The 15,413-nt window shown below is 55.3% G+C and overlaps 2 protein-coding genes across 2 annotated transcripts; one reads left to right on the forward strand and one right to left on the reverse strand.

The window, feature by feature from the left end:
• Positions 1-813: 813 nt before the first annotated feature.
• NCLIV_021900 (hypothetical protein) lies at positions 814-5,530 on the reverse strand (the record flags this gene model as incomplete). Its single annotated transcript, XM_003882384.1, has 3 exons — positions 814-1,364; positions 1,502-1,861; positions 2,344-5,530. 3 exons carry the CDS (start codon positions 5,528-5,530, stop codon positions 814-816), a joined length of 4,098 nt encoding a protein of 1,365 aa, XP_003882433.1.
• Positions 5,531-7,113: 1,583 nt separating this feature from the next.
• NCLIV_021910 (putative small GTP-binding protein) lies at positions 7,114-14,731 on the forward strand (the record flags this gene model as incomplete). Its single annotated transcript, XM_003882385.1, has 8 exons — positions 7,114-7,124; positions 9,107-9,458; positions 9,669-10,301; positions 10,820-11,086; positions 11,478-11,687; positions 12,332-12,520; positions 12,935-13,960; positions 14,666-14,731. 8 exons carry the CDS (start codon positions 7,114-7,116, stop codon positions 14,729-14,731), a joined length of 2,754 nt encoding a protein of 917 aa, XP_003882434.1.
• Between the last annotated feature and the right edge of the window lie 682 nt (positions 14,732-15,413).

Here is a 15,413-nt window from a genome sequence, read left to right on the forward strand (position 1 = left end):
CCGTGGCGCAAAAAGAATCACCTGTTAATGATTATTGACGAGGGGGGCACCGGCAAACAACCCAACCCTGAATTGCTGTAACCTACGGGATGTACCCTTCAACCACTAGAACAACAGAAGGGTATCGGCAAGGTACTGGACTTGTGGAGAATGCTATAGGTCGACATATGTAGTCTTCTACGTACTTGAATATCGTAGGGGCACGACAGTAGCGGCATCGGTGTTCGTTCATGTACTAAATCAACCAGAGTTATTCATCAAATTGGAGGAACGGAGAGATGTTTGAAAACTGAAGTCAACAAGAATGACGTACGAAGCGAACGGTCGTTCTGCCTGTCAATTCTGTTTTTCTGCTGGCAGTTCAGCTCGGCACTTTATTCGACTGGCGACGAGCAGAAACTGGAGAAAATCATTCCGGATGAAAAGCTTGTCAAAAACACTTTGGGGCTGACTATGCGAAACTGTCAGCATAGCGAAACAGAAGGCTTTGGCGAATAGAGAAGATCCGGAAATTTTCCGGCTGTGAAGATCCTCTGCCTGGTGCATTCCCAGCGAACTCGTCCTGATCCGTCGTCTTTCAGCGTCACCGCCACATTCATCAAATCAACAACTCTTTTGAGTCGACCATAGTCTGAATTCAAGCGAAGGTTTCTCGCATGCTCACAAAAAGCACGCCTCTTCAAATCTATGGTGTGATGCCCCTCCCAAAACAGGGCGCCCAAGAGAAAAAAGTTCCGCTACTTAACTTTTATGTCTGACGGTAATCTTCCTCTGCGGCGTGAGCGACAGAAGGAAGAAAGTTTCTCCTGGATTCTATTGCCCTTCAGGGTCTCTTTTGCCGTCATGACAATACCCGTGTGTGTGTTGCAGTGTGAACGGCCAGAACTGTTCAACAAAGAACTGAGTGGTGACCTCCTTACAGACTTCCCAGTGAGGATCCTTCACTGGAATTACTCTGTCAACGTCCATATTTCCAGCGTTGCTTTCGGGAAAGGACTGCGACGCTCTTCCAGTGGCACGCGGAGAGCACAGGATCGACGAGAATGGAGGACCGCCGCGGTTTTGAACCGCCAACGAAAGGGAGCCTCGCATGCGTCGCTCTTTGTCATCGCCGATAGTGCCTTGTTTTCTGAGGCAGCATTCTTGATCTGAAATAGGTGAAACAGCCCTGTGAAATGCTGGATCAGAGTGACAGGGCCGACGGCGAAGTCGAAGAAGACGAAGCAGCCACGCAGGAGGGCCCGGAGAACGAACAAGAAAGAGATAGAAAGACAACAATACCCAAAAGAGGAAACCCAGAGGCAGACGCTGGTAAGTCTTCCGGATCTGTGCACAACAACACCGGCAGGCATCGGCCCAGGAAACTATCACATAAACTTCTCATGTATGAAGCAGCAGCGAGTCGTACGCAGGATAACACCCACGTTGGCGGAGGTCTAATATGAACGAACGGCGCATCGGAACTTCTCGTTTCCAGCCTCTCGGTTTAGACGTATACGACTGCACGTCTCTGCGGTGGCCGGTATACTGACAGTTAAGCTATTGTCAGCACCGGACATCGACACAGGAAAGTGCACACTTTTAACGAGTGGTTCTTGCATGCAACACGCACTGTGAATGTCTACAATGTGGCCGAGCATACCGTTCGCTGCCGCAGGAGGGATGCGAGGAAAGCGCACGTGACGGCGACAGGCAGAAGCCTCGTCTTTAGCCTTTCGACGGAGGCTCTTAACCCTGGAGAAGTCATAAGCCTCGTGATCACGAGGCGGGCCAAGACGGGAGCGAGAGGAGGAAAAAGTTGTCGCCGCGGTCCTGAGAAAGGAGCAGGATAGGTAGGGGACGAAAAGTTCCGTTGCCAGGCCTCGACTGCCGAGGCGACACGATGATGGATGGGGCGTCAAAGCCGAAAACGTTGCAGAGACAAAAAACGTTTCCAATTAAGTCAGGGTCAGTACCCCGCAGAGCTCAGAAGCAAGCGTCCAGAGAGACGGAACGAAAGCTCGTCAGGACTGTGGAAACGTGCGCTTGGGAACAAGAAACAGAAGCCACTTCCTGACCGGTGTATTCTCCACAGGCAACTACTTTTACCGTCCATGATAAAAAATAAATTGAATCTTCCTGGACTGGCACGTATCGCAGAGTCTCCATACTCCTTTGATGGCTTCGGTGGCATGGTTGTTTGACACAAAGTAACTGTGGGCGTCATTGTTAATTCGTTGTCTTCCTTCGTCAATCTACGTCACGACACAGTTTTCTGCTGGATCCCCATAGAGCGTCCGCAGCAGCTAAAGCTTTTACAGTTCGGGAATCCTCTATCCTCTTCGATTCGAAGTGCCCGACAACCCTGCTTTGTCTCCTTACCCGCGCGGAGTCCCAGTTGGCTGACGACTTGGCAAGCTTGTCTCTCGAGTTTCGATGTTTTCAAATCTCGGCCCGTATAATACGCGTCGAACGAGGGGACGAACTGATGAGCGGGGAAAGGAGGTGGGATAAGTTCCTTCGACCAGGGGAGAGTGTCTTCTGGTTTCAAGTCGAGAGCTGCGACAAGTCCATCCGCGGTCGCTGCGCTATTTTCAACGCTGCCGGCTCTGGACAGGAGTCTCGAGAGCGGTCCTTCGGTCGTCGTAGTCAAAAGACAATGAGGAGACTCTGCTCTTTCATCTTTCCCTTGCGGCTGCATCGTGGGCGAAGAGACGTCACATGCGTGTGCGCGGTAAGGTGCACAAGAGAGCATACACGGGTCTTTGGATGCTTCACCAGGTGGCGGTTGTGGGCGATGAAGCTGCGGAGTTGTTTCCATACAGTCTGTGGAGGACGAGAAGGAAAAATATCGACGCATTGCGGAAGTGCCGCGCCCGTTAATCACGCACCGCATGGGGTCTCTTCTTTCTTCATCTGGCTCCTCTCGTATTGCAGGTTCTCGGTTCAGTCCCGGCTCTCTAGTGTGGAGCGCTGACACCGTATCCCGCCGTTTGTCATTTCCACTGAGTCTTGCCGTTCGTTCTTCAGTCCACGTTTGCCCCATAACTCTTGCCACCTGACCAGCTTCGCCCCTCTGCGTTTGTCTCCCGTTTTCGTCCTCTTCGAAGGCGTCCCTGTCGCCGAGCGCGCACGGCAAGGTTACGTGACTCGTCTCAATGCGCCGTTCCATCTTCCTGCTTCCTTCCCCGGTCCCATAAAAAACACACTTCCAAGACTTGGGCATAGCATGAATGATCCCTCGAGTCGTGAGAACCTTGACGAGAAGCGGGTGCCAGCCCTCCAGAAGTGCTAAAGCCTCTTCAGGGGTCGGGTTGGAGAACAGAAGAGCGAGAAGGCGAGAAATGTAAAAGCTGTGCCTTCCAGAAGACAGCTGTACGTACAGCAAGTCAAGCAGCCTTTCCTCCTCTAACATTTTTGCCGTTTTTGGAGACACTGCCACAGCAAGCCCATGAACGCGTATCAGATAAACAAAACTGATCATCAACGTTCCAGCACTCAGCAGGAAAACGCTTCCAAAAACACAGACGGGCAGGGTCAAAAACTGAGAGAAAAGGAGCAGCATCGAAAGCAAAGCGATGGCGCTAAGCAGGCGCGTGTGCCGACTTTGGAACCAGCTCTTCAGCACCTTCGCACGAACTTTGCGACTGTGTATTGCCATGCCGTCGTTTATGCCATCTTCACCAAAAGGATCGAGGCGTTCTGTGTCAGGCGTAAGGGGTTCCCGCTGCACAGTCGCTTCCCCGTGGAAGACAGAAACGCTGGAATTTCCCGGCACTGCAGGAAGCCCTTCGTGCCGTGTCACAAGTGCGAACTGAGGCATTTCAGTGGTGGCCAAGAACTCTGGATTCACAGAGACAAAATGCTGATTTCTAATTGCCAAGACCTGTGGCTCTTCTGTCTTCATCGCACGAGCACTTCCCTCGTACTCCACCTCGCTTTTCCCTGTTGCCACCGGTTCTAATTTTTCTCCCTCTGTACCACTAGAACAGGATTCCCCAAGAGGGGGCGAATGAAACGCCTCAGCGGACGCAGACGCATCTTCTGCCGCAGGTGCTGTGGAACGTTCCCGTTCCCTACCCCACCGACGGGAGCAGAGACGGTGAAAGAATTTGACCGGAGAGCCCGCCTGGTCTGCTGAACGTTCCGGTGCGTCTCCTGGCCCTTGGCCTTGACTGCCCGTATGAGTCTGTACAGACGTCTGGTTCCCTGGAGGCTCTGCCGAGCTTACAAAGGAAGAAGAGATCCCAGAGTCCCCAGACGAAATGACAGACGCTGTCCCAATGTCCGACTCAGCGGCACCATCGCCGAAAGCGCGAGGAGGATCGACGAGGTCAGAGGGCCTCAGGGGCGCGTAAGAGAAGGAAGATGTCGCTCCGTTCACAGAGGGGGAAGACGAGGGGGACATGGGCGAAGATGTGGACGAAAGATGGACAGCCAGAAACGTCCAGGGATCCTCAACAGAGGTCACAGAAAGGTGCGGAAGTCCGCACCGGTCTCCTGATCTATACAGACTAGACTCGTCTCGCTTGTATGCCTCCTCACCTTTCTCTGAATCCTCATGATTAACGCCGCTGGTAGCGCTGTCGCTGTGGTGACCGCCAGAACAGTCAGCTGGAACATTTGTCGAGGAAATCGAAACAAAAGACGTCCTTGAGACACTCGCAGAATCGCGCGGGCCAGAGGGGAGGGCATCCGGGTTGGCAGATGCCGCTTCCTCCTTCGCTTTCGTTTGCCCATGGACAAGGCCACTGAAATGCCTTCCGTAGCCCCTCCACAAGGCCGGGAAACTGACGGAACGGCAAAGGGTGATACATCGGCAAATGCAGCCGACGGCGACTTCACAGAGTGGTGACTGCTTCCCCCAGAGTGCCTTTTCCGTCGCAGAGCTACCTTCATTTGAGGTTGGTCCTCCCAAACAAGCTGGCGTGGACGTGTCGGTTCCTGTCTGGGTCTCAGCGGCGTCGCGTGGAGAGTCCGTTTTCGTGCAGCTGAAAAAAGAGACCCGCGCCCCGGTAGAAGGTGGCCCTTCGACGGATCCGTTGGGGTGGTCCTCCTGTTGGTCTTGCTCTGGTGCCGTGGACCGGCTCTTCCAAAAAACGTTTCTCTTCTTCGACACTGTCAGTCGTTCACCGCCTTGTCTCTCTTGGGCTGGCCCCTCAGACCTTGCTGAAGTGCACGGAGGGAAGAAGACCGAGCTCTTGGGTGTGCCGTCCTCGTCCGAGGACGGTGACGGCGTCACGTCACCATAGTGTCCGACGTAGCGCACCGGATCGTGTGCCAGGGGTGCGACACCTTTTCTGCTGTCCCACCTGGGCGGTACCATTGTGACGCCTTTGTCGTCGCCCTTCCTTTGTCCTGTTAGAAGCGAAGCTCGCACGCCGCCTGCTTTCCCCCTTTTCCTGAGAAGGGGTTCCTCAGACGTTTCCTCAGAACGGCCTGCAACGGCCAAGGCACCCCCTCGGTCGCCGGAGTCGAGGAACGAAGGCGGGACTGCCGCATGCGGATAGACGGGAGGAGACGTCTCAATATGAGATATCCAAGGGGCCATTGAGTTTTTCCGCTTTTTTAGCCTTCTCTGTTATGTAGAAAGTAAAGTAGGTGTGAGCAACGGGGGGCGGGGGCGTGCAAATTGACAATGGGAAGGTGAATAAACGTGCCCCGACAGGAAAATGGACAAGTGAGGCGTCTGCGGCGCACCCGAGAGTATGTAACAACAGAATAGTGGCGACTGGATCCAAACATAGGCTAACAGAAAGCACCAGTTGCAAGGTCGCACACCTGCGGACCACTGGAGATGAGATTCATTTCCTCCTGAATGTCAAAAATCCTCGCATTCAGGCAAAGAGTTGGTGTGCATGGAGAAGCATGAGAAGACTCTGAGTCATCCCACGAAGACACAGCCGACGGTGCACGAGGCAGTCCACCTCGTGGGGAACGCTATCGAGAGGTCTCGAATAAGAAAAACACGAATACCGCTTCCTTCTGTTGCAGTCAACATTACACCCGCGGAAATATCTTCTGTGCGCTGGCGCCCGGTCTCGCGATTGCTGTGCTCGAACACACTCTCGAGTGTTTCCTCTTACGAGGTAATAAAGTGGCCATGCGAACAGCCCAGGAGCAGAGTGAAAAGAGAGCTAGTCGTCACATCCTGAGACAAAAAGGGAGGCCTTTCAACCTGCGCTGCGACTGACCAAAGGAAACTATAGTGCTCTGGAGCTTGCGGCCACTGTCTCAACTCCTCTTTGCTGTAGTCTGAGATGACGTCGTCGAACGGACGGTACAGATTAGTTCAAGACATCAAAGAAAAGGAGATTGAAATGGAAAAAACGCCAGTGCGTAGGCATCATAACCTTTTCACTTTTTCCCACGGCCTCAAGTAAAAGGGTGGCCAAAAATCTCGCCAGCGACGGGAACCCCCTTCTGGCTGTCTCGCTGCTGGGCGAGGTTGTGGTGGGCGAACGACGGGCACCGTCGATCTCATCTTTCCCGGCTGTGCTCCCCTTCGCGACTCCCGTCTCGGCAAAACGAACAGCTCTTTTCGCCAGCATTCTACGCGCTTTGTGGAAACGCTCCACGTTTTTCTTTTCCCGCATGTCGTTACTGAGTGATGTCCGATGTCTGTTACCAACGAAAATACAGCATATACATCTGTAGAGGGGGGAGCGTGCACCGTATCAGTACTCTCTGTCAACCGCAGATGAACACATGGAAAACGCAGAGTTCTACGAGCTTTTCGGCCCACAAAGGATGCTGGATCTTTGTTCGACGGACTACCAGCAACTGTCCTTCCTTCTGAGAAAAGTGTTTCCCCCGTGGTGCTGCTCGGTGGCCGCTCGACTTTTTGCCTATAGAGCGTCGGCGTATCTAGAATAGAGTTCTAAAGCAATGTCTGTAGAGGAGTGATTTATATACAGGGGCCCCATTTCCGCACCTAGCGAGCGATCGTCGAACCTCTGATCTGTGAAAGAGAGCGGCAGCGCAGCATACTTGGCAAACGAAAACGCGCAGCTCCACCATGTAGCGTGGACGGCGGTGGTTGACATTGCACAGTTATTTCGTGTCCTCTGAGAGAAATAACCCGGGAACGATCTGTTCACGCGGAAGCAAAACCTTTTCCCGTTTACGTTTATAATGCGTTGTGGGTATGCTGCGCTGCTGCAGTGTCGATTTTCTCTGGCTTTCTTGCTGTGCGTCGTTCGGAGACGAGACGTGTACTCACCGAATCCTAATCCTATAGAGACGGCGGGAGGTTCTGAAACACAGAAAACACGATGGGGGCCTTGCCCTTTCCAGCTGGGAAAGACCTTTCGAGTGTGTAAAAAGGTATCGTTCACGTCAGTTATCCCTTAAATACCTTCTGCGAGGCTTTTCCTTCACAGAAATTTCAGGTACAGACATTTTGGGATCCCGGGCGCATGCACTTTTCAGACAGTTCGCGCAGCTGCACATTTGAGAACTGATCCCTTTATTACAGCCGTCTTCGCCGTGTTTATCATTTTTCTCTCTCACTCCTAGTCGTCAGCGCTGTTGATTTCCGTGCGCTTCTTTTCTCGTGCCGCTTGTTCCCTCCTCACTGCTCTCCGCCTTCTCATCGTGCACCGCTTTGTCCGTTATGTCTCCTCGTAAAAATTCGTACTACCCACTGGCATTCTCCGCGCCCTCTCACCACCGTTTCCGCCTTGAAGCTTCATATGGGCAAGTGCAGAATCCCTGACTTGATGAAAGGCGGTGCCTGCGGGCAAGCTTAGCACTCCGTCGCCGGTGGTCAGTCCGAGGTATCCTGTTCATTACGTTTGTAGCAGCAGTCCCTGGACGTTACAGTCGAAACACAACAGAAACGTACCTTGTGTTTTTTGCCCGTCGGTTGCCCCTGGATCAACGAAGGACAGGACCGGAAGCGTGTCCTGGGTGTGCCGCATGTTTCGGCTTTCGGTCTTGAACCAGGTGGATGCGAAACTGGAATGCTTCGGGATAACGTTGCATGTATAGACACCGTAGATACACGCACGCTTTCCGGCCGCTTCGCTCCGTAGTTGTCCTTGCCTAGGTCTCTACCACGCGCGTCGGGAGTCGAAGAGCACCTTGGGTGCGAGGCCTAAGAGCGTCCCAGGTCGGGTTGGGACAGGAAGTTGATTCAAGAAAGAGAGATGTTTCGCAGGCGGGCAACACTTCCGTGTGGACCCGTTTTTGCTGCATCTGCGCAACCGACTGGAGGGGGGAAACCTGCAGAGTAAAGAAAGTGAAAAAAACAGAAGTTAGGCCATAGAGTGCGTCACACCTTTCGGGTGTAGCGGCGGGGCGCGCGAAAGTGTTCTTAGAACATCCTGTCAACCGTAGAGTGAAGCCGGTGAACTGAACCCTCTTCCTTCGTGCTTCACGGTCCCGTACCATGGTCGGCCTCGTATTTCCGGAGCTTCGGAAACATCGCTTCACACTCCGCTGTTCCTGCTGGACCGGCGATGAGCGACCGAGAGAAGAGAAGTGCCCAGTTGGGCACGGCTTCTCTGTCTCTCTGCGCAGTGCCTGGTAGCTGTCTGGGGCCTCTCCGCCAGTTGGGCACCAGTAAACTCGTCTTGCCTCTTCCACACCTTAGTTGCCTCCGTTGTCTTGCTTTCCATTCCCGGCCGCTAGCGTGTCGCTTGGCGTCTCCTTCGTCGCAGAAGGAGCATCGCGTTCCCTCTCTTTCGTCTCTCCGTGTCTCTCGAGACTCCTGTCTCCCTTCCTCGGTTTTCCGCTTTCCATCCCACGACCCTCCCTCGTTTGTGAAAGGACAACTGAGCCGTGCGCGTTTACCACGTGGACCAGAGGCTTGTTGGCCCACGTCCAAAAGTGCTCATTTTTCTGTTCCTGGCTCTTCCGCTGAAACTGTCCATCTACCCTCTCCCCCCGGCGCGTTTTCGTTTGGGCATCACCATCCTCGCCTAGTCCCTGTTTCCTTTTCCTGGTCCTGCGCATCCTCTTCCGCTCCTACATCAGAACCGGTCGAGGATCCACTCCGTCGTCAGCAGAAGGCTGCGTCGCTGTCAGTGCGGTCGTCTTCCGCTGCAACGCCCCTCTCAAGTTACACTTCCCTCCGACCGTCGTCTGTACACCGGGCGGCTTTTGCAACGCGTTCGTTTGCCAGTTTGCGGCGTGGATCGCACGCGATCTCACGGATTCACCCGAAGCTGCAGCGGTCGCCAGACCCGTCCATACGCCCCCTCAAAGTCGTTCTTGTGGGCAGACCAAATGTCGGCAAATCCTCCCTTTTCAATCGGCTGATTAGCGGCACGCGAGGCCACGCTGCGTCCTCGCCCTTTGCCCCACTTAAGCGGCTGCAGCAGGCGATTGTTTCTCCACAGGCGGGGACGTCGCGGGATCGCAAGGAAGCCCGGGCAGTCTTTGGAGGTCTCCAGTTGCTTCTTGTCGACACGGGGGGCCTCGAGGACACCGAAACAACGGAGGCCTGCGCGCTGCTCACCAACATGCGGAAACAGGTATCTCCGTCAAGAGCTGTAAAAACGACAGGAAACCGCCCCGGGCACTGGACTCTGCTTCAAACAACGTCGTGTGCAGTGCAAAAACATCGTCCTGGCAGGGGTGTCTTGCAGGCGGCTACGCGTGCGACCGGTTTTGGTAGCCCATCGAGTGTCTTTGAAAAGCGCGTTTTGTTGAGTCTTTCGCCGGTGTTTGCGTGTTTCCTTCAGGTGCGCTTCGCCCTGCGAGATGCCGACAGCGTCCTCTTTCTCATCGACGCAACCGAAGGAGTGACGCCCGTGGATGTTCTGCTCAGCCGTCTTCTGAACGAATGGCTAGATGAACAGCAGCGACTGGACATCGCTCGACAAGAGAAAGCGACGCCTCGCTTTCCGCACGAATCGCTTATTGTTAGAGCCTCCGCGGCGTCTGTTGCAGCCGCTCAGGCTGAAGGGGGAGGAAGTCTGAGACAGCGGGCTCATGCAGGCGCCGCCGGTCGAGTGTCTCTTGTCGCGGACACCGGCGGAGGACCACCAAAGAGACAAAGTAGGCAGACTCGAACAGACGGGACGGGGAACGATTGGAGCGAATGGAGCCGCGGCAACGATCACTGCTTGGCCCACCACAGCCGCGACGGGAGAGAAGCGGCCTCCCGTGACTCCGCCGGAAACGGGCGACTTTCGCCTCTTGCCGAACACGAACGGATGCAGAACCAGGATCCCGGAGACGCAGAGGAGGTCGAGCGCATTCCTGTCATTCTCGTTGTCAACAAGGCAGACGGATGCTTCTTTGGTGACTACCTCGCGGACTGCTACGATCTGCATTTGGGGGCGCCTGTCCTTGTTTCTGCCAAGAAGAACGAAGTGAGTCTTCTTGTGGAACGTGATGCACCGTCCTGACGCGTATTATGGTGGATGCGATCAAGGGTCAGCAGCTGCAACCTGCTTGGCATGGTCTCCTGTTGAGGTAAAGACGCTCCAGAGGAGGTTTGCGCTTTTCCCAAAACACCATCCTGAACAATGCAGAGGCGCATAAGAGCATATCGATGGGCGCAAAGCACAGACGGTTTCGTAAAGGACAGCTGTTCTCCCACGCGCTCGGGCCTCCTGACTTTTCCTCTGGAAGTCGCTCAGGGCCCTCGGGGAACGCTGCCTCACTGAGGCGCCGGATCCTAAGCTCTTTCCCTGTAACGTTGAAGAAGGAGACGCGCGTTTGAATGACAGGTGTGGTGCCACCGTCTGCAGCGTGTGTGCATTCGCGCCCTGTGGGCAGCTACGAGCCTCTTCGTGTGTCCAGCGAAAACTAAGGAGGAAGTAACGAGTCGCGAGACGACGTTTCTCCACCTCCTCGATCTGATTGTGTTTTGTGTCCTTCGGCTCAGGGAATGGATGACCTGTACGATCGCCTCGTGCTTGAAGTCGGCCACCTTCAGGATACCACGGAAGGTCTGTTTGGGAGCAGCAACGCAGTGGAAGAAGAGGATGAGGGCGCTCTTGGCTCAGTAGAAGACAGTGCATCACAAGACGAAGGCTCGAAGGAATCGGACTGTGAAGGAGAGTCTCCAGCGGAGGCAGAGGAACGGCCTCACAAGGAGGAAGATTCAGGTTCTGACTATGAGACCGAAGAGGGTGTTGAACTGCTACCGGAGGTAGGGGACAGAATAAACCCCTGTTCGGCGCATCTGCAACAAAAAATCCAGTCCAGGGGTGATGCCTCGCATGCGTTCGATAGGCCTGTGGCACAATGCTCGTAAAGGCCTAAACCGTTCAGCAAACGGAGGCGTGTGTTTCTGGAGAAAGGGCCCCGTTCCTTTTACCGTTCCAGCTAGGTACTAATGGAGGCCGTGGGGTAGTATATACGCCTCGGTACCTTAGTTGCATTCCGCTCTGCTCTCTGCATCGTTCAGCTGCGAGCAGATCAAAGAAACCCGGGTCCTCTCGCAGCCGGGGGGGGGGCGTGTGTCGTGCGAAACGCAGATGAGCCTGCACCGGCCAGTCTCGCAAACCCTTGTTCCACTCGTCCTCGTGCGTTCTCTTTAGGATATGGCGCGTCTTGAGGAGCGCATGCATCCTCCTCGTCCTTCCGATGCTGCAGGAGCATGGATCGAGGGCATGGCGAGGCGCTACGGGGAATGCGGGATCGAAGAGACATTCAAGCATTTCTCAGATCCGAACAGTCCGCAATATATTCCCTGGGACCTTTCGCAGACCTCCCTTGCAGCCGCCGCTGCCACTGCAGCCGTGGAGAGGGTAAGTTGATTCGCTGTAGCGCAGCCTCTTGCTTCTGGCCCCTCACACACGTGTCGACGAAACTGTGAAGTGCAGATTTGCCCCGAGCAACAGTTGCCTTGTGTCTTCACCTGTTTCAAGGCGTCACCGCGTTTCGTGTGCAGGGTACAGACAGGAATCTTGATCTCCTCGTAGTGGTGTGTGTTAAAGACCATTTCTGTGCTGGCCCAGACTGGGCGCCTCTGCTATGCGTGTCGTACACACCATCTGTCGGAGTGCGGAGCCCACGTGTGGCGAACGTCATTTTGACGGTGACATCTGGTGAATGGTTTCCGACGCGGCGGTAACAATTGGAGCGACACGGCAACCGTCGCACTTTACCAACTTTACCGCCGTCACTGGTGATAGAAATGTTCACAGGATGACGTTTGTCGGTAATCCATTGAGCCACCAGTTCCTCGGTGTCTTGAGGACATCTGAGGAAAAGTCGATCGTAACTTCTCCGAGGCAGGGTGACACACCATATCCCGTCTCAAGGTTCCCGTTCTCGCGCATACGTGCACTTGGCAACTGACGGCGCTACGCGGGGGAGACAGGGGGGCGCGTCAGGCGAGAGGCAGAGTTTCTGATGTCCACGAGTGCTGTTGTGACCGCCGATTTGACAGAAGCTTCGATCGGCGGCGAAGATGAAGCAAACAGAAGAGGCCAGTGGGAGAAACAACGAAGCAGAAGGAACGGTCTCAGCTGAGTGCCCCGACAGTCAAACGCGTGGAAGAAGCGGCAATGAGGACGAACGACTGCAGCAAGGAAGCGGAGAGGATGGAGGGGCTGCTCCGACTCTCGGGAAGGAAGAGGTGAGTTTTAGAGACGACCCTCGCGTTTTGGATTTCCTGCACGGAACCGGGGAGCTGGCGTGGAGCCTGTGTTGCAGATGTCATAGCCTGTGCACCGTTGTTTGTCACTTGTCAAGACAGAACGAAGCTTTGAAATCGCATTCCCGTGCTTCAGGAAGGCAACGGGCAGCTTCGCCTGTGCACACAACCTGTAAAACAGACTTGCGCTGATGCCTCAACGGAGAGAGAGGCGTGCCGGTTCTTCGTGTCCGAACGCAGGAACGGACCGGTCGTTCTTATCGTGGGCGCACCGTGGAGTTCCCGTTCACATGACTTCCCACAGTTTCCCTGAATCTCTGGGAGGGTTGCTCGGCTCTGCCTCCCCATCTTGTGTGTTTGCTGGCTGTGCGCCCATGCCTTTGCGATCGCCCGTAGATTCAGATGGCGGAGGCCGAGTTGGCCGCTGCGTCGGGCCTCTCTGTGGAGGCTCCGCCAGATTCTCTCCGCAAGCGTCTCCGTACAAAAGCCGCTCGCGACTACGTCCTTCCGATTCGGCGGCAACTCCTCTTTGACGATGTGATCAACGTCGCCGTCATTGGGCGTCCGAACGCAGGGAAATCCACGTTGGTAAACTCCCTGCTTCAGGAGGAGCGAATGGTTGTCGACAGTCAGCCCGGCACGACAACGGACGCTGTGGGAACGCTGTGGACGTTCCAGGGTCATCCGTTTCGGCTGATTGACACGGCCGGTGTGACGCGGGGCTGGAAAATGCGGCACACAGATCTCCTGTTGGAGGCGGGGCTTCAAACGCTCCGGAATATCCGAAACGCTCAGGTTTGCATTCTCTGCATCGACGCGTCCTTGGCAAGAGACACGGGGCAGCCAATAAGCAGCCACGAACTGGCGCTCGCGCATTTGGCGAGCGAGAAGGAAGGCCGCTGTCTAGCTGTCTGCGTAACCAAGTGGGATCTTGTGCCTGAGAACGAACGGGAGAAACTTCGAAGGGAGATTCTTGAGCGTCTCCAGACTGGCCTGGGGCACTTGAAGGGCTGCCCAGTGGTCTTCGTTGCAGCCAAGTACGGGCAGAATGTGGAGACGCTGATGACGAAGATTATGGTGCTGTACAGACGGTGGAACGCAAGAATTCCGACTTCGAAGCTGAATTCGTGGCTGCGGGAATTCGTGCTTCGCTGGCCGCCTCCTTGGCGCCTCGGGTCCAAGTGCCAGGTGAAGTATGTGACTCAAGTCAAGGCCCGACCACCCACCTTTGTCGCCTGGTCAAACGTGTACAACACCTTTCCAGTGCACTACCTGAGGCAGCTGACCAACACGATGCGGGAGGAATTCTCTCTCGCCGGTACTCCTCTGCGGCTCATTCTCCGAACCACTGCCATGCCAGCTCCCGGAAAGAAGCTCTCGAGAGCCGACGTGCTGAAGTGGAAGAGACTCGGACCGAAGCAGGTGAGAAGGCGGGGCGAGACGAAACCGACAAGAGGCAGAAAGCGCAGATTCCCGGTGTGCGAGAACGGGAAGGGCAGGCACGGGAGCGGGAAGCTGAGGACAACTTCATAACGGCGAGTCACCAGGTGACGATAAAACGGCAGGCAGTGAACATCATCGGGACTATGTCCAAGAAAATACCTGGTCGAAATCCGAAGCCATGCATGCAGGGGAGTCGGCTAAGCACATTCAATCTGCAGATAGGAGGTATTTCTCGCCCGCCTTGCATATGCCTATTGCTTACCTGAGTAGATCGAAGGGCGACTGGTCACCTCTTCAGATAATGCTGTGGGTGCATCTGTACGTTCGTATCTGCCGTAGCATCAGTCCGTGTGCAACTCGTGCAGTTCCGGTGTCTGTCGAGCTATGCGGCTACCTCCTTTCACGACGTGTGACCGGACTTGTCGACATAGATAGCAAAACGCGTCGAGAACGCTGGTGACTCTTGCGCGCCCCCCCAACGTAGCTTAGGTGACGCACGAGACATGTGCGTGTGGCGCTCTAGTTTAGTTTTTTCTTTTTCCGAAGTGTGGCGGACGCTTGAGCTCGTGCGCAAGGCCCCACGACAGTCGTGGTGCGCCCTTCTGGTTTCCGAGCGAAACGGGGGAGCGCCTCGAGCAACGCGGTTCTTCAGAATATGCTCTTGGGTTACTTTGCTTCGTGCAGCATCAAGCCGTCGCTGATCTGGCTCGAGGATATCGTCCGAAGAAACCCTCGGCGGCGACCAAGTGAGAAGGGGGTGCGTCCACCCGCCGCATTGTCAAGCAAGGCCGGTCTTTGCGAATGCGCGGAACACGGGAAGAGAGGACTGCGATCTGCCTGGGACCTCCCCAGAGGCGGGTGGGAACGAAGCGAGGCGGGAGGTTCCTTGGTTCTTTCTCTCGTAGCCAATGGTAGTAGAGCGTCAATGCATATGTGCGCTTCAGTGAACTGCCAGTGAGAGATCCCATTTCGCATCCAGAAGTGAACGTTTGTCTCTTAACTTGTCTGAGGAATCGATTTTGACAAGCTCTGCGCCCCTCCCGGGGATTCGGGATTGGGGTGCGTCGTGATGGAGAGTCCCACGGCCGCCAACGAGGTGACGGAGAGACACGTGCACTGGCTCTTGCAGCGTCCGGGGTTTAGACGTGTGGGAAGGAGCTCAGAGATCACTACCTCTCGGCAAGGCGAGCGGAGCTCCAGCCTGACTGAAGCCATACAATGCAGATGCATCAGTTGACGGTTTGCACCCGGGGGAAAAAGTGCAGGTTGCGCTTGCTGCAGGACGGTACTGTTCATACACACGCCATCTGGGTGGGTCTGTCCCTGCTGCGCTTGGCTACCCCGTGGCGCCGAATGTTGATTTCTCAGGGGCTGAACCAGGCAACCTCAGCTTAGGTTTTCATGGGAATTCCAGGAACTGGAATGGTTTCTG

Source organism: Neospora caninum, chromosome VIIa (assembly GCF_000208865.1).
Source record: "Neospora caninum Liverpool complete genome, chromosome VIIa".
NCBI classification, from domain to species: Eukaryota; Apicomplexa; class Conoidasida; order Eucoccidiorida; family Sarcocystidae; genus Neospora; species Neospora caninum.